The sequence below is a fragment of the Melanerpes formicivorus genome, unplaced genomic scaffold, assembly GCF_026170545.1.
Source record: "Melanerpes formicivorus ecotype bairdi unplaced genomic scaffold, bMelFor1.0.p_v2 SCAF_115, whole genome shotgun sequence".
Taxonomy (NCBI): domain Eukaryota; kingdom Metazoa; phylum Chordata; class Aves; order Piciformes; family Picidae; genus Melanerpes; species Melanerpes formicivorus.
Genome location: NW_027142467.1, coordinates 1,281,316 through 1,307,310, shown reverse-complemented (window position 1 = coordinate 1,307,310; position 25,995 = coordinate 1,281,316). Strand labels below are relative to the sequence as shown.

At 50.6% G+C, this 25,995-nt stretch overlaps 2 protein-coding genes across 2 annotated transcripts in view; one reads left to right on the top strand and one right to left on the bottom strand.

The window, feature by feature from the left end:
- The window catches only part of LOC137456070 (fer-1-like protein 4), a 50,469-nt gene that overhangs the window by 10,397 nt on the left and 14,077 nt on the right, over positions 1 to 25,995 (bottom strand). Inside the window, exons 17-36 of the mRNA XM_068167363.1 lie at positions 25,714 to 25,912; positions 24,943 to 25,063; positions 23,703 to 23,803; positions 22,692 to 22,779; positions 21,378 to 21,494; positions 15,220 to 15,372; positions 14,827 to 15,010; positions 14,104 to 14,228; positions 13,582 to 13,716; positions 9,604 to 9,777; positions 9,244 to 9,360; positions 8,740 to 8,901; positions 8,379 to 8,538; positions 7,196 to 7,299; positions 6,746 to 6,874; positions 5,699 to 5,747; positions 2,833 to 2,939; positions 2,545 to 2,676; positions 1,156 to 1,266; positions 582 to 709 (exon numbers count right to left, since the gene is read on the bottom strand). Coding sequence (XP_068023464.1) covers positions 582 to 709; positions 1,156 to 1,266; positions 2,545 to 2,676; positions 2,833 to 2,939; positions 5,699 to 5,747; positions 6,746 to 6,874; positions 7,196 to 7,299; positions 8,379 to 8,538; positions 8,740 to 8,901; positions 9,244 to 9,360; positions 9,604 to 9,777; positions 13,582 to 13,716; positions 14,104 to 14,228; positions 14,827 to 15,010; positions 15,220 to 15,372; positions 21,378 to 21,494; positions 22,692 to 22,779; positions 23,703 to 23,803; positions 24,943 to 25,063; positions 25,714 to 25,912 — 2,596 coding nt within the window. The remainder of the gene's footprint in view (positions 1 to 581; positions 710 to 1,155; positions 1,267 to 2,544; positions 2,677 to 2,832; positions 2,940 to 5,698; positions 5,748 to 6,745; positions 6,875 to 7,195; positions 7,300 to 8,378; positions 8,539 to 8,739; positions 8,902 to 9,243; positions 9,361 to 9,603; positions 9,778 to 13,581; positions 13,717 to 14,103; positions 14,229 to 14,826; positions 15,011 to 15,219; positions 15,373 to 21,377; positions 21,495 to 22,691; positions 22,780 to 23,702; positions 23,804 to 24,942; positions 25,064 to 25,713; positions 25,913 to 25,995) is intronic.
- On the top strand, positions 15,558 to 20,507 carry LOC137456058 (histone H1.11L-like). The gene is made up of 2 exons (XM_068167345.1): positions 15,558 to 15,621; positions 19,942 to 20,507. Exons 1-2 carry the CDS (start codon positions 15,558 to 15,560, stop codon positions 20,505 to 20,507), a joined length of 630 nt encoding a protein of 209 aa, XP_068023446.1.

The window sequence follows — 25,995 nt, the reverse complement described above, 5'->3', positions numbered from 1 at the left end:
CCTCTCCAAACCTCTCCAAACCTAACCTAACCTCTCCAAACCTAACCTAACCTCTCCAAACCTAACCTAACCTCTCCAAACCTAACCTCTCCTCTCCAAACCTAACCTCTCCTCTCCAAACCTCTCCTCTCCTCTCCCTGTTGGGACAAGGTGGGGGCACTGTAACAACTTCCCTGGTCTCTGACCAGGAAGGTTGTAGTGTTGTTTACTAATTGTAACTACCTGTATAATATTGTAAACACTGTGTATTTTGTACATCTTCATTGCATTCCATTGTAGAGAGTAGTTTTGCTTGTAAATACAGCTTCCATTTGCTTCATACTGAGCTGGTCTGGCAAAGTTACCATTGGGGGGAAATTTCAACCCACTACAAGCTGTTAAGCCCTTGGGAGTGCTCCCCTCCTAACCCAAAACACTTTTGGTCACTCCTGTGTTAGCTGGAGGCCAAAGACGTGCTCAGGACCTTTGTGTTACAGTGCAAAATTCTCCAGCAGAAAGGAACAGAAGACCACACAATTGGGCCTGAGCCCCAGATTTGCACTATTCCTATTAAACCTGATAGAGTGAGACTTCCTGCATACTCTCCAAACACAGGATTGAGCTGCTTTGGGATGTATCGTTCCTTTGTGTCCTTCTGCTCCTTCCCCACAGTCACCACCACATAGGGGTCTGCCTTGCCATTGGGATCTGCTGGCGACAGGTTCGTAGCCTGGAATACACAAGAGGTGCTGCCACATATCAGGTGCAGAGAGCAACCTGCCCAAGAGCACTGCACAGGCCTGAGACTGCTCAAGCCCACTGGTTAGGTCCCTCCAGCAGCTGTCCTGGCAGTGACACAGGTACCCCATGTAAATCCACACTCAACAAGCCACTGATGCACACAGCTCTCAGCCACCTGCTTGCTTAGCATCCCAAGCACATGAGAGGAGCTGAGAAATGCACCTCTGGATATTTAGCATCTCCTGAAGCTATAAAGCATTGAAGGCTCCCCTTGAACAAGATGTAGTTGACATCCACTGAGCTGGCAGGGACTTCAAGCCACCATCAAGCTTTCTGCAAGTGTCACTACTCAGATTTACTGAACAGAGAATGGCAGAAGGCCCAAAGGGAGCAACAGACCTCCAGGTTCTACTGCCACCAGCACCAGAGGCTTACCTTAACAATGTAAACTCTTACAAGAACCTTGATGGGTCTGTTCCTTGGAATGCCTTGGGAGACCTTAGGCTCCATGCCAGCTTCCTCAGTGGGGCAGACATAGAAGGAGCCCTGCAGAAAAGACATTGAGAGTAGCCACTAGATAGAAAAGAGAATATCTCAGAGGGGATTTGAGCCATCAAGACCAGCTTCACCTGCCAACTACAAAAACCAGAGCCATTGTCCCATGTAGATCACAGACACCCTGTGCCCACAAGCACTGTGTCCATGTGGCAAAGCCAGTCCACATTTGAAAGTTAGGTTGCAGACTGTCAGATCAATGCCAGAAGACCTGAACATCCCCAGGCACTTTGGACTACCAAAGACAGTGCACCACAGTTTTTCTAGGTACCTTCTTGAATCAGTTTCTGCAGTTGCTATTTGAGAGGCTCCTGGGTGAGAGAAGCCACTTTTAAACAAGTTTTACTAATGTTGAAGCCAGTGAAGCTATCTAATTCTTCTTTACATACTGCACATCCCCAGAGGCCTCAACCAGAAGAAGAGTCCTTTATGCTTTGTGATTTCTTCTTGCAAGAGCTGACAAAATCTAAACCAGATGCATTTATCAACCAACAAAGGAATACAGCACACAACTTCCTCAACAGGCACCACCAGCACTGTGGCCATTCTGCACATCACCTTGCACACACATGAACTCTCCAAAGCTTTGCTGATGTTAGCATGCTCTATGGTTTGGAGCTGGTACTTTAGCCCAGCTACTAATTGCAAAATAAGAGTAAGAATTTTCCACAGACTTTGAGTTTAAGGCAACAAAAGCTGGGGACTGGACACAGAATAATAATAACTGCAAGTTTATAACTTCCCATTTGTTTGCTGGATAGCTTATACTTGCTTGCACAGATGTTCCCTCTGCCCTTTTTGCTGCTTCTCTCTGCAGCTGTTGCTTGCATGGCTTGCTGCCTTACCTCCCTTTTGACCTTCTGCTGGCTCAACTGACTGTTGGTGTGTCTGTGAAGGTACCAGGGAAGGAATGGGGGAGGAGGCTGCTAGCAGTCCCCCTGGGCTATGCAGCAGGCTGTAGATCTGTACAAGGGAGTCCTTGTGTTATTGGTAAGTTGTAAATATACTTTGTATGTGTCTTGTCACCTTATATAATTTCCTCTTTAGTTCACTTTCAGTAAATATAGCTTCATTTTGCTTCCAAATCTTTCTGAGCTGGTCTGGTGATTTATTGTGGAGCTAACTCTCTATTCTTGGGGTGAAGCTCTGATTGCGGGGCGGGGGGCAGGGAGGGAGGGCAAATCCTGACCTCACAACACTCTCAAACACAGCTTGTCCTAAAGATTTTCTTCCACATGCTGTGCAAATGTCATTCACATTACACAGTACCTTGTACTTCCCCACAAAATGTTCGTCCTCATTTCCATCTTCATCCTCATTTGCTTTGCCACGATGAAGGGGGAAAACACACAGCCAGTCCTCAAAGTTACCAAACTCATTTTCCAGCTCAGAGTTGTAGATCTGAAAATAAAGTAATTTTGGGCCTTTCCTGCCACCTGAAAGGGAAGGAGAGTCAGGAAGCCCACCCTTTCCCTGGCTCAAGCATTTCACCTAGGCCTGCTTTACCCTGGTGTATTACATGGACGAAGGAGCCAGATCTATCACCCTGATAATCACCTGAAGGGTGGCGATGAGCTTCCTTTTGGGTTGAGCAGGTTCAGCTTCAATTACTGCCTCGTCTTCTGCTTCCATGTCAAGAGAGGATGCATTTAAATTCCCTCCATCTAGAAACAGCAATAGAACATTAGGGAATGCTCTGATCTCTCACATTTCCTGGGGAGTTGGTGGAGTCACCATCACTGGAGGTGTTCAGGAGGAGACTAGATGGGGTGCTTGGTGCCATGGGTTAGTTGATTAGATCATGTTGGATTAGTTGATAGGTTGGACACGATGATTTTGAAGGTCTCTTCCAACCTGGTCTGGTCTATTCTATTCTATGATCTCAAGTGTCTGTCCATGAACTGACCCCAAGTAACAGACTCCAAGTAACAGCTTTCACTTTCACCCAAGGCCTGGTGTGTGTCAGGCTAGCAGGAGCCATCACAGCTGTCCTGATGGCATCTCAGGCTCCTAAATAAGGTATGGCACACAAAATCCAGCACAGAGTTGCCTGCCTGCATGGCTACTGTTTAAGAAAAAAATGGGCAACAACCAAATGGTGAAGGTGGCTGGACCAGAGCACCAGTGTTGTCAGGGAAGGCACAGATGAGAGCTAACCCTCTTCTTTGGATGCATGCTCATTCAACAGACTGCTGTTTTGTATCACAGTATCACCAAGGTTGGAAGAGACCTCAAAGATCATCAAGTCCCACCTCTCACCCAAGATCTCATGACTACACCATGGCACTAAGTGTCACATCCTGTCTCCTCTTGAGCACCTCCAGGGATGGGGACTCCACCACCTCCCCAGGCAGCACATCCCAATGGCTAACAGCTCTCTTTGTGAAGAACTTTCTCCTCACCTCCAGCCTAAACTTCCCCTGGCACAGCTTGAGACTGTGTCCTCTTGTTCTGGTGCTGGTTGCTAGAGAGAAGAGACCAACCCCTTCCTGGCTACACCCTCCCTTCAGGTAGTTGTAGAGGGCAATGAGGTCTCCCCTGAGCCTCCTCTTCTCCAGGCTAAACAATCCCAGCTCCCTCAGCCTCTCCTCACAGGGCTGTGCTCAAGGCCTCTCCCCAGCCTTGTTGCCCTTCTCTGGACACCTTTCAAGTCTCTCAATGTCCTTCTTAAACTGAGGGGCCCAGAACTGGACACAGGACTCAAGGTGTGGCCTAACCAATGCAGAGCACAGGGGCACAATGACTTCCCTGCTCCTGCTGGCCACACTATTCCTGATGCAGGCCAGGATGCCATTGGCCTTCTTGGCCACCTGGGCACACTGCTGGCTCATGTTCAGGCAGCTGTCAATCAGCACCCCCAGGTCCCTCTCTGTTTGGGAGCTCTCAGCCACTGTGACCCCAGCCTGTAGCTCTGCCTGGGGTTGTTGTGGCCAAAGTGCAGCCCCTGGCACTTGGACTTGTTGAATGCCATCCTGTTGGACTCTGCCCATCTGTCCAGTCGGTCGAGGTCCCTCTGCAGAGCCCTTCTGTCCTCTGACTGACCAACATCTGCCCCCAGCTTGGTGTCACCTGCAAATGTGCTGATGACTGACTCAATGCCCTCATCCAGATCATCAATGAAGATGTTAAAGAGCACAGGGCCCAGCACTGCTCCCTGGGGCACAGCACTGGGGCCTGGCTGCCAGCTGGCTGTGGCACCATTCACCACCACTCTCTGGGCTCAGCCTCCAGCCAGTTCCTAACCCAGCTCAGAGTTGCTGCTGTCCAAGCCATGGGCTGACAGCTTGGCCAGGAGTTTGATGTGGGGGATGGTGGCAAAGGCCTCGCTGCAGTCCAGGTAGACTCCATCCACAGCCTGCCCCACAGCCACCAGGCAGTCACCTGATCACAGAAGGAGATCAGGTTGGAGAGGCAGGACCTGCCCTTCCTAACCCCATGCTGGCTGGGCCTGAGCCCATGACCATCCTTCAGGCGCAGTTATTGCCGCCAGGACAATCTGCTCCATCACTCTCCCTGGCACTGAGCTCAGGCTGCCAGGCCTGGAGTTTCCAGGTTCCTCCATCAGACCCTTCTTGTGGATGGGGACCACCTTGGCCAGTTTCAGTCACCTGGGACCTCTCCAGTGAGCCAGGACTGGAGGAAGATGATGGAGAATGGCTTGGCAGCTCATCTGCCAGCTCTCTCAGCACCCTAGGATGGATCCCATCCGGTCCCATGAACTTGCATTCATGTCTGACTGAAGCAGGCAACTATTCCTGGAGAGAGCAAAGCTTGACCTTTTCTCTAGGGCACCAGCAACCCAAGGAAAGAGAGGATGCATTTCCTAAAGACTCTATCTTGATTCCTTGAGTGCTAGTGGTGTGCAGGGTATCCAGTCCTCTCCTTGCATAGGATTTCCATCATTTCTAGACTTACTGTCTCACCTCCCCAGGTTATTGCTAGGAGAGCCACTGCTTATACCTCTGCAAACAGGAGCCCATGGCTGTAACACTGTTCTTGGATCATCCCTTCATTCTCACTGTTTTTCTGCTACCTCATGGTGAATCCTGTACCCAAGGTGATTCCCTCTCAGATCCCACCTCAGGTTCCCTCTCAGCATCCCACCTTTGCTTCCTGCTCTCACCCTGACAATTCCACAATCCTTGCAGCTGATTTTACTGCAGGTTTTTGATCAGGAAAAGGCTCTTGCTTCAACACAATCTGCAAAGCTTTTCTGAGCAAAGTTTGTAATTTTCAACTTGAAATAGCCTTTGTCAGACCTTGATAATGTTTCCAGTCCCTCTGCTCCTTTTTGTCTTATTTTTGCTCAGTGTTTCAAAGCTGTTGCCTGCTCAGACCCCATTCCCACAAGCATACCAGCCTCTGGGATGGTACAAGTCCTGGATCTTCCCACAGAAGAGCTGGGTATTGCCAGAGGACTCACCTGGATCATTCAGGTCATCATTCTCAGCATCTTCATCATCACTGCGTGTCTGAAACACACACAAACAGTCACCCTATAGCCCTGACAGCGAAGGCCTCTCATCAAAGCATAGGACACTATCAAAGGTTTCCTGCCAGCAGAGCCAGCAACAGCTAGCTTGAGGTCATTTAGAAAGCAAAAAACCTCCAGTTGGAACAGACCTCAAAGCTCCAGTCCAACCTTTGGCTCAGTTTAGGGTCAATCCTAAAACACATCCCTAAGCAGCAGGTCCACACCACCCAGGGATGACGACTCCACCACTGCCCTGGGCAGCCTATTCCAATGTTTGAGAACCCTCCCTGTGAAAATTTCCTGAGATCCATCCTGAACCTCCCCAGTGCAGCTTGAAACCATTTCCTCTGCTCCTGTCTCTTGCCTCCAAGGAGCAGAGGCTGTCCCCTCCTCACCCCAACCTTCCTTCAGGGAGCTGTAGAGAGCAGTGAGGTCTCCCTCAGCCTCCTCCAGCCTGAACACCCCCAGCTCCTTCAGCCCCTCCTCTAGCCCAGGCACTCCAGCCTCATTGCCCTGCTCTGGACAGGCTCCAGCATTAACATCATTGCAGAAGGGTATCCAATGAGTGCCTTAATGACTTTTTCTTCTTCTCAGATCCTCGTGATGGGTTTCTTGACTGGGATTTAAGGGACACAGGACAAGGAAGGATTTTGCTGCAGACCTGCTCCCATAGCATATCTTGGGAAGAGAGCAAGGACAGCATGAAAGTCTCTGTGTTGCAGCTAAGATTAGCAAGGTCACATTGTGATGAGTGTCTCAACAAAAGCCTAGCTGTGTTCTCAAAATCAACTGGGCAGTCAGCCCATTGCCTGCTGGTATCAGTCCACCTGGCAGATGCTTTACACCTGTCTACCTCAAGTGCGCTTCAGACACAAAGGCCCACATCTTCCTGCAGATTCATGGTAGAAGGGCTCCTATGACAGTGCTGTGAAAGCACCTTCCTCAAGGCAGTGCAGCCACTTTACCCCTCTACTGGCAGCTGTCACAAAAGATTACCTGATTATACAGCTCCTTCAGGGACTCATAGTACTTGGACCACCAATCCAGTTCTTCCAGATCTGGTTTTTCCTCTTCGTATTCATCCTCCTTCACAAGTCTATCAATAGGATTTTTCTTCAAAGGAGCCTTAAAATAACAGAGAAAAAGCATCAGAGGGAGGAAATTATCACCCAAGACACCCTCCTTTGGTGCCCTGTGAGCCTCTGGCAGAGGCTCAGCTTTCAGGCAGAGCACAGAAGATGCAAAGCCACCTGCAGCCCCAGGTTGTGCTTTGCTACAGAAGCAGCAGTTTTCAAGGCAGAAAGCAATGCAGCTCTCCAGAGCCCAGGCAGGCAGCACTGCCAACAAGCAGGCAGGAGAGAGGAGTGTTTGGGTCCAGAGCACAAAACACATAGGTAAAGTGGCTTTTGAAACTTCAAAACGTTCTGGGCCAGACACATCACTCACCTTCATGAGACTCAGGGGGTGAGTGCTGGGACATGGATCACCAGCTGCAGAGCCAATGTTTACCACAGTCTGAGAGGGAAGATGCTGGGATGAGACTTTCTGATCTGAGGAGAAAGAGCTTCATGTTTGCATGCATTTATTTCTGCCCACTGCTTCCTAGTTTTTGGCCATCTGTTACTCCACAGGAACACTCTCCCTGTTATTCCACTCTAGTGGGATTACTTTTGAAGTTTTAGATAGCAGACCCTACAAAAACAGTATTGGAACACGAAGCACACTGACTGAGTGCTGAAACTGGGCACCATCGTTATCATCATGCTTCCTGCTGACTCCCAGAAACTCAGATTTATGAGACACATCCTCCCTACTCAGAATTGAACACATAATCAATATTTTGCTCCTTTTCCCTTGTGCCATATTTATTTACATGCTTCCAGATCAGGATCTTTGGCTATTGCTATTATAGAGCTACTTGGTGAACCCACTATCCAAGGAGCAGACCTTGACCTAACAATATGAGAGAAGCTTAGATCTTTCAGTCCTTCATCCCAGCAGACCAGCTCCCTAAAGCTTGATGGAGGTCTCACTGGGGACAGCTCTCCTGTCTGGCTATGCAGAAGGTTGGAAAAGGTGCACACAATAGTCATTCCCAGGCTAACTCTCTCTGCTTCTAGACATGAGCTTTCCACAGGGATATGTTACTGTATGGTATGTAGCTCCAGCTAAACATCCTGTTGGATTAAGACATCTTCATGAGTCATTCTCCCCCCTCTGCTTTCTAAACATGTAAAGCACAGAGTACCTGGGAAAGACACCCCAGGGAGATGCCACATAGATGAACAGTCCTGCTGGTGTGGTGGAGAGGCAAACATTATGGCTGACCTTGGAGAAAAGTCTGTGACTTGTCCCCTGCCATCCCCAAAGAGGGATGCCAGCCCTTAGGCATCTCATTGCTTGCCTGCTGCTGCTTCTCAAACACCGATCTGGAGCTAAGTGCTACCAGACCAGGATCACAACCTGCCTCCAACCCTAACCCACCCCACACTGTGCTTTTGCTGGGCTTGTTACAAGCTCTCAGATGAAGACTTCGGTAACTGCCTAGGGGGGAGCAGAAGAGCCAGGGACCTCTGCCAACGGCAGAACCTGCCTGCTGCCCCCATGGGAACCTCACCAAGCAGCTCACCTTTGGGCACATCTTCTGGTTCCTCCTCCAGCTCTCTGTGAGAGAATTTCATCACATCAGACACGACGTGCGTGCCCACCAGCACAGTGCGCCCAAACGCTCGCTTTTCCACCACAAAGATGCTGAGGGGAGGGTGCAGGTAGACCTGCTCTGGGAGCTCCTGCAAAAGAACCGTGCACGGGGTCCACGGAAGCGAGGGCTAAACACAAGGCAGCCTTGCCATGACAGGCAATGCCTGGACCTGCTCTTTGTGGGCAGTTTCACAAAGCGTTTGACCTGTAGCTGAAGCATGTGGCCATGGGAGAGCAAAACCAGCGCACAGGTGCAGGATGGCCCAGCGTGGCCCCCGCTTGCCACTCACCACGTCCATGTATTTGACCAGCTCTGTGAAGTTGGGGTTCTCTTTGTACGTCACCATCACCTCCGACTCTACCTTCTTGCCAGCACATTCGATGATCACCTGGGGCTGATCCACCTCAAACAGATTCACTCGTTTCAGGTGCCGCAGGCCCCAGAACAGGATCTGAAGCACAACACAAAGGCCCCCGGGGCTGCTATGGACATGGCAGGCACAGCACAGCCATGCAGCCTGCAGATCTGCCTGGTGCTGCCACCTGCCTCACCCCACAGGACACAGACCCCAAGGGAGGCATGAGGCCACTCTCTCAACCCGGCCACCCTACAGCTCTGGCTGCTGAAGTGCTGAGATGGTTTCTCCCTCACGGCAGGCATCTGCTTAGGCCTCAAATCCCCCTTTGAGTTCCAAACTCGGCTCCCTCCCCAGGCCCTGCGCTCTGCACAGTCCAGTTCTGCCATGCACCGTGGGCAGCCCGGCACAGGGCCAGCCCAGCAGCAGGCAGTGCACCTCTATGCGGAACTCCTTCAGCAGTGGGCGGATGCCCTCAGGGATGATGAACCGTCCGGCACGGGGGTCTCCCAGGTAACTGGGCTCCTTGGGCTCCACGTCCTCAGGCACTGATGGCTGAACAGGTGGAGTCAGGGCACAGCAAGTGACAAAAGCCATTTCTATCCCATGCCATGCCCACCCTCCCTTCCCTCTTGATCTGTGTTCAAAGGCTCTGTCCCTGCAGTCTCCCTTCAGTTGAAAGCCAGATCTGGTTCTTAACAAGGAACACTCTGGTGGGCCTGTTGCAATCAGTTCCTCACCCACACAGCTCTCCTCAGATTACTGGCAACCATGTGTAGCTTCCTACAAGCCCCTTACCTCCAAATAGCCACTGTAATCCAGCTCAATCAGCTCAAAAGCAGCAATGAGCTCTCCTGCTGCTTTGGTGCCTTTGTAGATATCAAAGAACTGCAGGGTAGGTTTGGTGTATGACTCATCAACCAGTTTCACCTGAGGGGTGGCAAAGGCCTGGCCCAGGAACTCAGGGGAGCCCTATGGGAAAAGAGGGAATGGGTCAAAGCATCACTGTGTTATGTCACCAACTCAAAGGTCAAGCTCCCCCCCCTTCACCATCCTCTGATTTGATTTTCTCTGCTCTGTCCAGCACTAGGAGCAGAGGAGACATGCCTGATGCAGTTCCTAGTCCACCTCCATGCAGAGTTGGGCAAACAGCCTGGGATCATGCACTACAGGACTTCAAAGCTAGATCAGGTTGCTCAGCATCTCCTCCAGTCAGGGTTTTAGTATTTCCAAGGACAGAGATCCCAACAAGCTAGCTAAGCTCCAGGCCTACCATTTGACCTCCCTCTGAGTGAAAATTGCTTCCTTAGATCAAAATGGATTTCTTTCTTGTTTCAGTTTCTGCCAGCTGCTCATCATACTGTCCCTGGTTATCTCCAAGAGATGTCTGACTCTACATTTTCTGCCCTCTCTCATCAGGCAGCTACAGGCAGTAGTAAGACACTGCCTTTGCCTCATCTTCTCCAGGGCAGACAACCACCTCTCCTCACTCTCTCTGTATGAGTGTCTGGCCCACACTGAAAGCTGGGAAATGGACCCAGGAAAGCTGCTCAACTACACAAGAGAATCCAGTGCAAGCTAAGCCATTGCACTTAGGATAACAATGGGATGCCATGAGAGGAGTGTGACTTCAAAGTACTCATGAAAAAAGAACAGGGAGGACTGCAGAGGTATGGAAGACCTTTAAACTAGATTTGAAGGGAAGAAGGGGAGAAATAAGTCTCACTGGAAAGAACACTGGGATGCTTCAGAGGTGGTGTGCCAGTTCCACTGCTGCTTCAGGGGAGGTAGGGGATAATGAACCATGTGTTGGGGGAGCTGCAAGAGCCAACAAGAGAACACCAGCACAGGCAGGGCTCACAGGCAGGTTGGTGGCCATGGAGGTGGCCAGGAGCGGGCTGAGGGCAAGAGTGAAAAGCAAAGGATTCATTCCCTCTCTGCAATGCTTCCAGACCAATGCACAACGCCAGCAGGAGCAGCTGGAGATCTGCATTAGGCTGCACAACTGTGACAATTGGAATCACTGGAGCGTGGTGGGACAGCTCCCACGACTGGAGTGCTGTCACAGAGGGCTCTGTACTGCTCAGGACTCACAGGCCAACCAGGCAAGGCAGTGGTGTTGCCCTCTGTGTGCCAGAGCAACTGCAATGTGTCGAGTTCCACCCAGGGAGGAGGCAGAACAGGGGGAAAGCTTGTGGGTGAGAACTAAGGGATGTGGAAAGGTAGGGGGAACTGTTGTGGGGTCGTCTACAGATCACCAAATCAAGCAGAAGATACTGATGAGGCCTTCTGCAGTCAACTGGAGGTAGCCTCTAGCACACACTGCTTGGCTCTCCTGGGTGACTTCAATCCCCCTGGCACATGTTGGGAGCCCACACGGCCAGGCCAAAAGGCTCCTGCAGCGTGTCAGTGACAACTCTCTGATGCAGGTGGTGGAGAAGCCAACAAGGAGAGGCACTGCTGGACCTTGCTTTGACTAAGAGAGGAGGACTGGTTGGGGACAGTAAGGCTGGGGACAGCCTTGGTGGCAGTGATCATGACATGGTGGAGTTTAGTACTACACAGGGTAGAAGCAGGGCTGTAAGAAGGATTACAACCCTGGACTTCTGCAGGGCTAACTTTGTACTCCTCAGAGATACACTTGTAGGGATCCCATGGGCTAAGACTCTGGAAGGTAAAGGAGCAGCCCAGGAAAGTTGGACAAGTTTTAAATGCCACTTCCTCCAAGCCCAGGAGAGGTTTGTTCCCTTGAGTGAAAAACGGGGTAGAGGTTCCAGGAGATCTGCATGGAGGAGCAAGGAGCTTCTGAAGGAAATCTCATGGAAGAAAGACACAGTTCATGGAAGAAGGGACTTGGCACATGGGAGAACTGTAGAGTAATTGGCCCAGAGCAGGTAGGAAGGCAACAAGAAAGGCCAAAGCCCTCTTGGAACTAAAACTGGCAGAGGAAGTGAAAGAGAACAAGAAGAGCTTCTTCAAATCTATCAGCAGGGAAACAAAGGACAGGGAAGGTGTGAGCTGCTGAACGAGGAGGCAGCCCTGAGAGCTGAGAAGGCAGGGAAGGCAGAGCTGCTGAATGCCTAAGTCTTCACTCCTAGGACTTCACTCCCCTGTGAACTCCAGGCCCTGGATGAAGGAGAAGACAACTGGAGGAGGGAAGACTCTCCACTAGTCAATGAAGACTGGCTTAGGGGTGGGTGACACAGATTGAATAGCCATAAGTCCCTGCTGAGACGCACCCAAGAGTGCTGAGAGAACTGCCTGGTGCTGCTGCTCTGCCACTCTCCAGCACTTCTGTAAAATCCTGGCAGACAGGAGAGGTGCTGAGGACTGGAGGGAAGCCAATGCCACTCCAGTCTTCAAAAAGGGTGAGAAAGAGGTTCCAGGAAACTCCATCCCTGGAAAAATGATGGAGCAGCTCATTCTGGAGGTCATCTCGAGGCACTTGCAAGAGAAGATGATCAGCAGGAGCAGTCAGCATGGGGCAGGAGCTCAAGTGGTGTTCTGCTCAGTCCCCTCAGTGGCAGGGAAGTACACTGAGAGGAACAGGAGAGCCCAGACCATCAACAATTGGCTCAGGGGATGGTGCCAGCAGTGGAATTTTGGGTTCTTCGATCATGGGCAACTTTTACTGCACCTGACCTGCTGGGTCCTGATGGGGTGTAATTACCTAGAAAGGGTAAGAGAGTCCTAGCACTAGAGCTGGCAGGGCTCATTAAGAGGGCTTTAAACTAGGTCTGAAGGGGGTGGGTGAGGAAATCAGTTCCTCTGATGAGGAAAGAGTGGGGCACAAATTAGGGTCAATTGGGAAGTCAAGAGCCCAGCTGAAGTGCATGTACACCCCCTCTGCTCTGCCCTGCTGAGAGCTCACCTGGAACATTGCATCCAGCTCTGGGCTCCCCAGTTCAGGAGGGACAGGGATCTGCTGGAGAGAGTCCAATGGAGGGCTACAAGGATGCTGAAGGGACTGCAGCACTGCCCTATGAGGAGAGGCTGAGAGCCCTGGGGCTGTGCAGTGTGGAGAGGAGAAGGCTGAGAGGGAGTTTAATAAATGTCTATCAATAGCTGAGGGCTGGGGGTCAAGAGGGAGGGGAGAGGGACAGGCTCTGCTCAGTTGCACCCTGTGATAGGACAAGGGGCAATGGATGGAAACTACAGCACAGGAGGTTCCACTTCAACATGTGGAAGAACTACTTCACTGTGAGGGTCTCAGAGCCCTGGAGCAGGCTGCCCAGAGAGGTTGTGGAGTCTCCTTCTCTGGAGACTTTGCAGCCCTGTCTGGATGTGTTCCTGTGTGCCCTGTGCTGGATTCTGTGGTCCTGCTCTGGCAGGGGGTTGGACTGGAAGATCTCCAGAAGGTCTCTTCCAACCCCTAACATCCTGTGATCCCATGATAACACCTGGGGGACAGAAGGGAAGGAAGAGCCATAACATCCTCTCCCCCTGGTTACGAGTGCTCTGCAGTATCAGCCTGCCAAAGACAAGGGCAGGCAGCTGGGAGAAGTGCAGTGCCCTCCTAGCCTCATCAGGCTCTTCCTCAGGGCATCTCTGAGCCATCTGTACACAGCAGCTTCACCCCAGCTCACACTGGAAGTCTGCAGAAAGTCTCAGCCACAGAACCAAGGACTCTCCACCACCAGCAGACCAGGATCCCACTGAGTCATGGAAACCAAACAGAGATGAGGCTTGGAAGTGCCCACTCGCAGGACCACACAGAGCTCCTATGCCCTCCCTGTCCTGCTAATGATAGTACAAGGGCAGCATGGCCATACTTACAAATTTATTGTGACTGAAAAGGTTGATTATAATGATGGGGGTCTCTGTTTCCAACTCTTCTTTTTTCCCATCAATAATTAGCTGGTCAAATAGAAGCAGCTCATTCCACATGGGGCTCAGGGTCTCCTCCAGCATCTGCAGAGACAAGAGGCTGGAGTCTACTACAACCAGTGGAAACAAACTATATGGACTTTGTGGTTTGGGGAGTGAGGAAGTGTGGGCTCATCCCCTCTCCCACACAGCTGCACAGAGATGGGGCCTGCAGGAGGGAAGATGGTAAATGTGTGAAATCAGCACTTGGGGCCAACTAGCACATGCCATTCTGCTCTTGAGACAACCACATACATGTTTTGTCACACCTTCCCTGAACACAGTCACCACTTAGGGCATGCAAGTGACTCATGCCTGAAGCTCAAAAATGTGCAGGACTGCCACATCACTGACCTCTAACGTGTCAGTTATGATGATTTTCCTTTCCCCAAGTCCCCAGGAAGGCAGAGGCAAGAATTTAAATGTTCTCACCCTGGTTGTTTGGCAGTAAGTTGAAAACACCACTCTTGCAAATGGATCTGAAAGGCCATTGTCATCAGCAGGGAGAATCCCTCGAGCCTGATACAGGTGGGCTCGGAGCTGGAAATAGCTGAAATCTGGTTTAAAGGAAAGAAAAAAAGGATGGGGGGAAAAAAAAAGAGAGGGAAAAACCCCAAGAAATGAAAATAAAGGGGAAGAGAGGTGCCAGATCCCTAAACCAGCCCTGCATGAGGCCAAAAAATGCATGAAGAGGGACAGCCAGGTAGGAGTGGGCACATCCTGCAAGGAATAAGTACCACCTCTGGGGCATTCACTGTGGTTCTCAGAATGCCAGCACATACCAAACACTTTGGCCAAGTCAGACAAGCACAATTGGCTTTCCAGACACCTCTGGGCAGGACATGACACATGAAAGATGCAGTGATCTGCTGGGAGCATCTGCCATGGGGGAGCACCACCTCAGCAAGAGGCAGACATAATGCCCATTGCCAGACTGGCAGCAGAGTCAGTGCCCACCCATTCTGCCTGCAGCTCCAGCTGTGAGCATGCAAACACCATGAGACCAAACTGGACATGCCTGTTCTAGTCAGGCCTTGGCAAAGGCATGGATATGACAGATCAGGTCCTGCTCCTCACTGACCCTGGGGCAGGAACACTCACCTCTCTGCTCTGCTCTGCATGGTTGAGCCATAGCAAAGCATCACCCACACTCACCATCCCTGCTGAGCCGGCTGGGAGGACTGTAGGCTGAAAGCTGGACTATTTCCTGTCCACTCTCAGAGAAGTACTTGAACTCCTCAGGCAGCTCTGCCAAACAGTTCTTTGAGTATTTGGTTACCCCAAGCCACATGTAGATTTCCAATTTGGCAAAGATCTCACCAGTGTGTAAGCCAGGGACCTGAAAGCACAGGAGGTTTTGCAGGCTTCCCATCTCAGCCATGCATCTTCTAACAAAGAGGACCACCGTCAGCCAGTGACCAACTGAAATGCACAGGAGACAGAGATAAAGGCAGTAGTGGAGCAAGAGCTGTATTTCCTTGTGAACTCCAGGAATTCAGGCAGAAGAGCTGGAAGCAAGGAGGGAGGAGCAGTGGGTATAAGCCTTGCCTTCATAAAAACTGTCTGGATCTTTGCACAGTCCTTGCCCTTCTCCTCTTCAACTACTGAGTAGAGGATGTTCTGTGCAGGAATTCTTGCATATGCCACACGCTTGTTGTTGCTGAGCATCCAGACAAGCACATCGGGGAGGGTACACTGAGGCTGGAGGGAGGAAAGAGAGGAACATCAGCGCAGGGGAACAGTACAGATCTTGCTCTCCCTCAATGATGCAGGCAAAGCTTCATCTCCTTGCGGGAAGGGTTGCTGCCTGCACAGTGATTTGGAGACCCAGAAGAAAATGAGGGCCTAAGATTGCAGACATGCTTCTGAAAGTCTCTCTGTGCAATATGGCAGTGCAGCTGGCACCTACATCCCACACACTCCCCTGTGGCAATGCCCGTGAGGAGCAGTGTGAGCAGCCTGGCAGTGCAGGCCTAGAGCCTGCCGTGGTGGTAGGCCATGCTCAGCAGAAGTGCAGAGCCAGCCAGCAGTGCAGCAAAACAGTGCTGTGCCTGCAGCATGGAACTAAAGCAGGGCACTGGTAGCTATAAACATGGAGTTATCTTGGGACAACAGGACATGCACCTGCATCAAACAACCTCGCGCGTCACTAGGAGTTGGACCAATAATCTATAACAGTGCGATGTGTGGTCACCCATAGGGAACCAATGAAGCCATGCCAGCAAGGCACTCTGAGTTTATGTAAGCTGCAGAAGTTCCCTTGCTAGGCACTTCTGCCTTTCCTTTCCCTTCTCCTACGCTTTGCTTTACTCTGCTCTACTGGCACCACAGGCCTGCACCGCTGGAACAATAAAGGAGCAATACTCGATCCCATTGTCAGCTGTATTGATTCCAATCTCCGTCGTCCCATTACTCCCCTGCTGGGGGTTGTGGGAGAGAATCAAAAGAGTAAAAGTGAGAAAACTCCTGGGATAAAAACAGTTGAAGAGGTAAAGCAAAAGCTGTGCACACCAGCAAAGCACAACAAGGAATTCATTCACCACTGTCCATCAGCAAGCAGGTGCTCAGCCATCTGCAGGAAATCAGAACTCCATGACATGTAACAGTTACCTGGGAGGATCACTGTCACCATCACCCCAATCATCCCTTCTTCCTCCAGCTTTATATGCTAGGCATGATGTCATATGGTCTCACATAGCCCTTTGGTCAGTTGGGGTCAGCTCTCCTAGCTGTGACCCCTCCCAGCTTTTTGTGTACCCCCAGCCTGCTCACTGCTGGGGCAGGGTGAGGAGAAGAGCCATTGAGGCTGTGGAAGCACTGCTCAGCAGTGACTAAAACATCCCAGTGTTATCAACACTGCTTCCAGCACAGATACAGGACACAGCCCCATACCAGCTACTCTGGAGAAAATCAACTCTATCCCAGCCCAAACCAGCACAGCTGTCTTCTGGAAGAGATCTGTGACCCACTCTGTTTTCCACTGAAATGCCAGCAGGATGCACTCAAGCGCATGCCAGCCCTGGGCAGAGGGAGCCCACACAAGGCTCAGGAAGTGGCATTTCACCCCAAACCTCTGACAGGAGCTCAAGTGTTAATCCATGGGAAGGAACCACATTAGCTGGCATCTCAGGAATGAGAGTGCCCCTTATAAAGCTGTGGTTCAGGTTGAGACCAGTGCTTGCAATAACGCAGACACATAGATGGAAGCAATGGCTTCTTTTAAACTGCAACCTAAACTCTCTTCCCTGTCTTGGTTTCTGTCACTAGCATTTGCAGCTAATGTTGTAGTTGAGTTTTTCCAGTACTGAAGTAGCTGAAGCAATTTATTACTGATGCACACCAAGACCAGTAGCCTCCAAGCAGGGATTAAAAGTGGCAAGTATATGTCCAGGGCTGACTCCACAGAGACAGCAACACTCCCACCTGACTGCAGGGAGCAAAACTGGAGGAGGTTTCTCTGTGTGTGGAGAACCAGCTGCAGCCAGCCTGGCGGACTGAAGCATATCCTTCTGGTGATCTAAGGGGTGATATCTTCTTCATGCTGAAGTCTACCTTCGCATAGCTGTGACCGTTTCAGGCTGTGCCTTTAAGAAAGGGACAGTTGCTGGAACACTCTGGCTGAATGTTTTGGTGTAGAATGGAAACAAGATATTCTAAACGAATTTCATTGGTAGAATGCAACTTCAAGTTTTAGTTCAGTTTGAATCTCAGGGAGTTCAGTCTGTCTGTCTTTTTTCCAGCCTGTTTCAGCCTCTCTCTGAGCAACAGCTGCTGGACAGAGTTAACCTTGAACTAACAGATAAGAAACTAATTCTTGCACACGCTTTGAGCTAACAGAATTTCCTCCTTAATAATTACCTTTTCTCTCTCTCTAACCCTTTTTGGGAAAAAAAGGGAGGTGGGGGGAGAGAGGGGTACTGGGGGGGACTCTCCTGGCTGGAGGAGGGAGTTTTGTTCAGTATTACGTTCTTTGTTTCCCTGTATATTTCTGTACATATTGTAAATACTGTATATTGTGGATATCACAGCATCACAGTATCACTTAGGTTGGAAAGGACCTCGAGGATCATCGAGTCCAACCTATCAACACAGACCCCATGACTAGACCATGGCACCAAGTGCCACGTCCAATCTCCCCTTGAACGCCTCCAGGGTCGATGACTCAACCACCTCCCTGGGCAGCCCGTTCGCTCGGTGAAGAACTTCCTCCTCACCTCGAGTCTAAACCTCCCCTGGCGCAGCTTGAGACTGTGTCCCCTTGGTCTGGTGCTGGTTGCCTGGGAGAAGAGGCCAACCCCTTCCTGGCTACAACCACCCTTCAGGTAGTTGTATATCCAGCTGCATTTCATCCTGCTTGTAAACAGAGCTTATTCATATCTTTGCTTCTCCAACTGAGTTAGCCGTGGTTTTTTTGTGTGGGGGGGAGAACTGAACTTTCTCTCACCACCACAATAGCTAAAGGTGTGTGTAGTGGGTTGAGAGAGGGCCTAGCTCTCCCTCCCCTGCAAAGAGGAAAAAAACCACAGCTAGCTCAGTCGGAGAAGCAAAGGAATGCTACACTTACAAGCAATATATGGAATGCAGGCTGTATATATACACAATATATGCAGTATTTACAATATATATACAGAAATAGACAGCAAAGAGAAATACAGGAACAAAATAAGATAATTGCTCTGTGTGTGGCTGGGAGTCTGCTGCTTTATCTGTGCAAGTCATCTGTGGAAGACTATATGACACCTTCTTTCAGTGCATGTAACAGGGTCATTAATTAACCAATAAACAGATGGCAGCAAGAACTGGGGGCTGAGCAGCACATCATCATAAGAGAATACTCAATCTTGCCATTATTGATTGTAGTTCATACCCATATATCTACTGCTGTGTGTCTCAGGTCACCACTGCAAGGTGACTTGTTTTGAAGCCACACACCTTGCAGTTTGAGTTTGCACAGTTAGCTGCTTAACCCTGGTTTGAAATAAAAGCAAGCCTGTTTGGAGTCTATTTTAGAAAAGGCCCAGAGTTCTCTTCAGAATTAAAAGTCATAGCTCTAAGTGAAGTTGATAGGTTGTGGGTGGGGGTTGGTCTCTTCTCCCAGGCAAGCAGCACCAGAACAAGAGGACACAGTCTCAAGCTTCACCAGGGGAAGTTTAGGCTGGAGGTGAGGAGAAAGTTCTTCCCAGAAAGAGTAATTGGCTGTTGGAATGTGCTGCCCAGGGAGGTGGTGGAGTCACTGTCCCTGGAGGGGATTAGATGTAGCACTTGAGGCCCTGGTTTAATTAGTCATGAGGTGTTGGGTAATAGGTTGGACTTGATGATCTCTGAGGTCTTTTCCAACCTTACTGATTCTATGATTCTATGAAAATTCCCTCCTCCAGACAGAGGAGGGTTCCCCCCCTGCACCCTGCTCTCTCCCCCTACCTCCCTTTTTTCCAAACAAGGGTTAGAGAGAGAAGGCAGTTATTAAGGGAGAAAGCTCTTATTAGGCCTCCAAGTGCATGCAGGATCAATGCTTATCTGTTATCCAAGGTCACAACTCCGGCTCGTTGCCCAGAAGCAGACAAGCTGGAAAGGGAGAAGGGAGGGGAACTGAACAAGATTCCAACTGCACTACAACTTAAAGCTGCGTTCTACCAATCTACCAATGAAATTCGTTTAGACCTATCGTTGTTTACAAAACATTCAGCCAGAGTGTCTCAGCACTGTCAGGTGCACCCCTCAGGTGGCTAGTTGGTAGTGCATCAGACCCGTAATGGGAAGGTCGTGAGTTCAAGCCTGCAGTGGGCAGTAGTGTCCTCCCTACTCTAGTCATGAGGTCTGTGGTGACAGGTTGGACTTGATGATCTTTGAGGTCTCTTCCAACCTTAGGAATACTGAATACTGTCCCTGTCTTAAAGGCACAGCCTCAAACGGTCACAGTGTGAAAAAGATTTGACTTAGTGAAAGACTTCTCCCAACTGCCACGTTATCTGTCCACCTAACTCCAGTACACATTGCATTCTGGTTTACACTTCACAAATGCCATGATTTTCTGGAGGGGCCAGTGAAACTCTGAAAATGAAGAGTCTCTGCTATGGCTGTGAGACCTTATTTCAATTCAAGTATGAATTTGCAGGAAGTGTCCAGAGTCAGTTCCAGTGAGAGTGCAGGCAGCACAGGCAAGGCTGTCTTCCCAAGCAGCCCCATGGCAAGGGGCTGGGCAGGGAGGACCCAGTGACTTGAAGCTGGCCCAGCTCTGCCTCCAGCCCTGCTTGGACCCCTGTTCTAAAGTCCATAAGCCAGCTGGCCCTAGCGTCACCGAGCTGATTATTAAGGCTGTGTCTGCTTCCAAGGAGCGCAAGGGGCTCTCCCTCGCTGCGCTGAAGAAGGCATTGGCTGCTGGTGGTTACGATGTGGAGAAGAACAACAGCCGCATCAAGATAGGCCTTAAGAGCCTGGCCGGCAAGGGCACCCTAGTGCAGACCAAGGGCACCGGTGCCTCCGGCTCTTTCCGCCTTAGTACGAAGCCTGGAGAAGTTAGAGAAAAAGCTCCGAAGAAGCGTGCAGCTACGGCCAAGCCTAAGAAGCCAGCTGCTAAGAAGCCTGCCAGTGCTGCTAAGAAGTCCAAGAAGGCTGTGACAGCAAAGAAGAGCCCTAAGAAGGTGAAGAAGCCAACAGCAGCTGCAGCCAAGAAAGCAGTTAAGAGCCCCAAGAAGGTGTCTAAAGCTGCAAAGCCCAAAAACGTGGCAGCCAAAAGCCCAGCCAAGGCGAAGGTAGTGAAGGCAAAAGCAGCCAAGCCCAAGGCCGCCAAACCTGAAGCGGCCAAGGCAAAGAAGGCAGCGGCCAAGAAGAAGTAAGCCCCGGTGGGAAAATTCTCTTCCTCCGTACCTCAACCCAACGGCTCTTTTAAGAGCCACCTGGCCTGCATTAGGAATAGTGTGGCCAGCAGGAGCAGGGAGGTCATTGTGCCCCTGGACTCTGCATTGGTTAGGCTGCACCTTGAGTACTGTGTCCAGTTCTGGGCCCCTCAGTTTAAGAAGGACATTGAGACACTTGAACATGTCCAGAGAAGGGCAACGAGGCTGGGGAGAGGCCTTGAACACAAGCCCTATGAGGAGAGGCTGAGGGAGCTGGGATTGTTTAGCCTGGAGAAGAGGAGGCTCAGGGGTGACCTCGTTGCCCTCTACAACTACCTGAAAGGTGGTTGTAGCTGGGAGGGGGTTGGTCTCTTCTCCCAGGCAACCAGCACCAGAACAAGAGGACACAGTCTCAAGCTGCGCCAGGGGAGGTTTAGACTCGAGGTGAGGAGAAAGTTCTTCACCGAGCGAGTCGTTCGCCATTGGAACGGGCTGCCCAGGGAGGTGGTGGAGTCACCATCCCTGGAGGTGTTCAAGAGGAGATTGGACGTGGCACTTGGTGCCATGGTCTAGTCATGAGGTCTGTGTTGATAGGTTGGACTCGATGATCCTCGAGGTCTCTTCCAACCTTAGTGATACTGTGATTCTGTCACCAACAGCCCTGCAAATCTGCCAAGTCTCATCCCTCATAAAAGCCACTACATGAAATACAGTGATTTGCAGAAATTTGGGATTTTACAGAGCAAGGAAAGACAGGAGAGGAAAACCCCCAATCCAGGCTAGCAAGAGCCCCAGCAGCCAGCCCAGTAACCTCTCCTTGTCTGTACCCTCTTCCTGCACAGAAGCAGGGTACCCTGGGAGCAGCTGTACCTCTTCAGCCATGAAGCGTAGCTTTGCCAGGAGTCTCTTCATCTCCTTCACCTTCTCCTTGACATTGGCTCGAGTCAGTCGCCGCCTCACGCGGAGCCCCTGCTTTGCACACAGGATCTGAACACAGAGCATGGCTGTCAGCACCTAGCTGTGACTCAGGCATGTCACACCGACAGGGGCTCTGCAGAGAAGCATCCATGCATTGATCTTGTCCATCCTGCCCTGACCTCCAGCACAGCTGCCAAGAGCCACGCGGTGCCGCATGCCGGGACTTGCGGACCGCAGCCACTCAGCAGCTCTGCCAACAGCGATGTCACACGCCCCCATGAGCTTCGGCATCATTTGGGGCAGAAAGATGTATAAGAAATTAACATTTCAGAAGCTGGTGGTCCAAGCCTCCAGCCTGGAGGAGGCTTTGCACAGGGAGTAATTTGGGGCCACGGAAGTATGGGAATACAAACACGCAGGAAACAAAGTTGGCCCTGGGCTTTCATGTCCATTAGCTGATAATGTACAAATATGAGGGAAAATTTTGTGATGATCCAAAACTAATGAAAACCATAAGGAATTCAGGGTGCAAACCCATAATGGACTGATATGGCCAGAAAACCCATCTCTTGGGATGGGTCCTCTTTGAGACAGTCTCAGACTTAGCAGCTGATTATCTTCACCACAACTTGAGTGATTAGGTGTGGGGAGGCAGAGAGGAGAGAGCTGAGATCCAGACAAGCCTGAGTTTCATTTCCTACTGCTGTCATTGCATTTTGGGAGGCCTTTCAAAGGTTCATAGTCTGACATAGACAGCCACGCTCCGCTGCTGTGATGTGATGTGATGGAAGGAGTGTAACTGCTCTCATTCCACTAGCCAGTTCTGTCTGCAGGACTATGAGTCCCTAGATGTTGCTCTTTTGGGCGATGGGTAGATGACTGGCTGTTTGACCTGCTGGACAGGTACCCAGGCCAAGTTTCCAAGAACAGTGGGTCTCACTAAGCTCCCCCAAAGTCTGCAGGAATAGCCTGCACCAAAAGCCCTCTAGCAACATGCTGGGCAGTAACACACAGATGCTGTGCCACATGTCCCACAAGAGAGGAAAGATGGCATCAGGGCACAGTATCTGCATAAGACTGCCATGACCAGTCCCTGCCATTGCTGGAAGGTGTATTGTCCTGAGTAGAAGTGGGAGATGCTGCAGCAAAAGCCTATGACTTTTAGCCACGAATTTGCTAGTTAGCCCCAGTTCTAGCTGGTCCAGAAGCATCCCCCAGCATGGGGATCACACAGGCTCCCAATGCCATCACCAAGCAACAGCTTACGACATTGCGCATCAGGAATTTCGTCCGACATCTGTCAAGGTGGTTGGGATGGGACATCGTTTTTCTCTCTACGCTGAGTGAATATTGCCTGCAATGAGAAAAGGTCACAGGCTCTGCATCTCCCTCACCTAGCAGGCAAAGCACAGCTCACAGAGCAGCTCCAGATCCTTGGTAATAATTCTGAGGGAAGCTGCCTCAGAAACTTCCCTCTGTGCAATGCCCTGTCTTCCATAAGCTTTGTGATTCAGAAGGTACACTTGGGATTGCTCAGCACCTGAGGCTCTCTCTGCACTGTCACCATCGCAAGGCTGGGGACTGAAGCATGTGTTGGAATCCAGTGGGCAGCTGCAGCTATTACAACACTCATCGCAGGCTCACAGGATGTTAAGGGCTGGAAGGGACCTCCAAAGATCATTGAGTGCAACCCCCTGCCAGAGCAGGACCACAGAATCCAGCACAGGGCACACAGGAACACATCCAGACGGGGCTGCAAAGTCTCCAGAGAAGGAGACTCCACAACCTCTCTGGGCAGCCTGCTCCAGGGCTCTGAGACCCTCACAGTGAAGAAGCTCCTCCCCATGTTGAGGTGGAACCTCCTGTGCTGGAGTTTGCATCCATTGTCCCTTGTCCTATCACAGGGTGCAACTTGAGCAGAGCCTGTCCCTGTCCCTTCTGTCTTGACCCCCAGCCCTCAGATATTTATAAACACTTATGAAATCCCCTCTCAGTCTTCTTTTCTCCAGACTCTTTTCTTTTCTGAAGAGTGTGAAGGAATATCCTAACATTTAGAAAACAACAATAAGTCCAGGAACATCAAGGCTGTGGGCTGTGACCCCTGTGCTTCCAGGACTGGAGTCTCCTCCCCAAGCCTGAAGAGCTACAGGGTCCTTTCTTCAGGTTGTCCTGGTTTTCTCAAGAGGACAAGAGCAGCCTGTGCACAGCCTGGGCAGAGCATGATACAACCTCCTAACCTGAAAATAAGAAATCTCGGGAAATCAGGGACATGCCAACCTGCACCCAGCTATAAATTCCTCCAGAACCTCTCTGAGTCGCTCTTCTGCTTTAGCCTTTAGCCTTCTCATGAGCTTCTCCACATCATCCAGCCCCTGCTCCTGTGGGGAATGAAGGAAGGAGACTTACTAATGTTATCACTGTTAGAAACTTTCCCAGTAGTTAAGAGATTAGATTTTTAGACATAAATAAAAGTAGTCTTATTAAGCTTTAGACATAAATAAAGGTAAAGCCTTGAGCTTGGAAATGGGGGAAAGATAAGGCTGCAGCTGCGGCCTAAAACTTTAGAGAGATAAGGTTGAGTCTTGAAAACAGGATGGATTCTCACAGGCTTGAGCCTCCTGTGGAATTAGCAGAAGATCAGCAGGAGACAACAATTAAGAGAAGACCTTGACTGCTGTGTTTTTGAAAGGACAGTAGATGACAGCAAAGACCAAGAAGTGAGAGGATTTTACCTATTTAAATCAGTTTCCAGAGTTCTAATGCATGTGTGTTACTAGGCACTGGCTAAGAGGTGCAGTGAGCCTTGTTCAGCTTACACAGCTTTTGGAATGATCCACTGCATGACTTACAAAAGGCTGCCCTTAATGGCTATATACCTAAGTCATTAAGTTGTTAATTCTACCTCTCAGGAGAAAACAGCATTCAAGGAGCTTGCACCTAGCTGCAGGGTCAGAGTGAAAGACTGTAAGGATGCAGTTGCCACAAATGGTTTGTGCCCTTCTGCAGAGATGGGGATCCTGAGACTGCTTGCCAGGGCCTCTTTAGAGCCTGGGGATAACATGAACACTGGTTGTTACACCTTGTCTCAGTGCTTGAGCAGCCACTGAACACTCTGGCAAGCTCTGCTTTGGAATTTCGATGCCCAGGAAGCTAAGATAAGGCTGTGGGAAGATGCTGCATCCTGCTGATGACAGCCTGAGAGTAAGAGTCTGCTTGCTGCAGCATCTGCCCAGAGCACATGCAGCTCAAGACTGGCATCAGGGGAGCTTTTTGCCATAGGTACGGCTCACTCACACCTGCAGGAGCCACGGCCAGGCTGTGGCACAGCATGGGTAGTGGCTCTGCTCTCACTGCCTTGACACTCGTGTCTTAAAAGGCAGGTGGGACTGAGCCTGGGAGACACAGACTCGTGTCAGGGCTGAGGGTGTTTAAGGCAAACATCTCACAGAGCAACTGCATGTGCTACAGGTGAAGCACATCAGGAAGGACCATGCCACAGACGCTCTCCCCACACTACCAGGCGCTCTGCCAGCTTGACAATCCAGTTGGAAATACAGAGTCTCCAGGTGTGATCCTCCCAGTAGCTCCAGACATACACACAGGGCTTCTCATGCGTCATGGGCAGGCAGCTGTATGACCTAAGGACAGCAGGCACGGGAGGTTATGGCTGCTGCTTAGAGAGAGCATGTCACATCACAACTCAGCACATGCACACCAAGCACAGCAGGCATCACCTGGGCCCTGTCCTCCTTGCAGAGAACAGGCTGGTTTGAGCCTTGCACCACCAATGTGGATGCAAGCTGCTGGACCTGCTTCTTGCCATCCCAAACAAGCACAGAGAGGTTTTGGCAGAAGATCAGCACATGCCCAGATGAATGTGGGCTGATTGGAGCCTGGGATGCTGCCAAAATTCTTTGTTACTATGGTACTGAGTAGCAGCAGGCACAGAGCTCACAATCCAGATGCCAAGACATCGCCAGGCTGTGGGACAAAGCAGCCTGCCCAGAGCAAATGCATCAGAAGAGCTTGTGCATGTGTCTGCCCTGCATAGGACAGCAGTGCTAGAGCAGGCCTATTCTTCTTCCTCGCTGGGATCAAGCCCTTAGGATGCTGCTTGTTAAGCAGTAGAGAGGCTGCTGTTATTGATGGGCCACAGTTTCCTTTGCAAAGAGGACAAACGCTTGCACAGTACTTGCCTTGCTGAGCAGATCACTAACAACATCTGGAGTAACCAGCCTGGGAAACTGAGGCAGGACCAGAGCTGGGGGGAAGGAAGGAGAAGACTCACCTGTCATACTCCATGGGCTCTGGTTTCTGGTTCTTTGTCACCGACTTGTTCAGTGCTGCTGAAGCTGAGACCAGGACTTCAACATCAAGCTCACCATCTGAACCAGAGTCCAACAAAGACTGCTTTTCTTCTTTCACTTCTCCCTTTTCCACCTTTCTCCCTACTTTGGTCACAACCTCTTCAGCTTTGCCATAGTTTCCTTGAAATTAAGCATTACACAGTAATCAGGTATGTGGGATCACCGTTAAACAGATTTGCTACCCTGCAGAATCAGAGCACAAT

What these genes read in the sequence shown, in the direction of transcription:
- LOC137456058 (XM_068167345.1), top strand. Translation starts at nt 15,558, where the DNA reads ATGGCAGTGCAGCTGGCACCTACATCCCACACACTCCCCTGTGGCAAT. An exon ending in CAATGCCCGTGAGGAGCAGT is followed by an intron (nt 15,622 to 19,941) that starts GTGAGCAGCCTG and finishes CCTGTTCTAAAG; the next exon opens with TCCATAAGCCAGCTGGCCCT.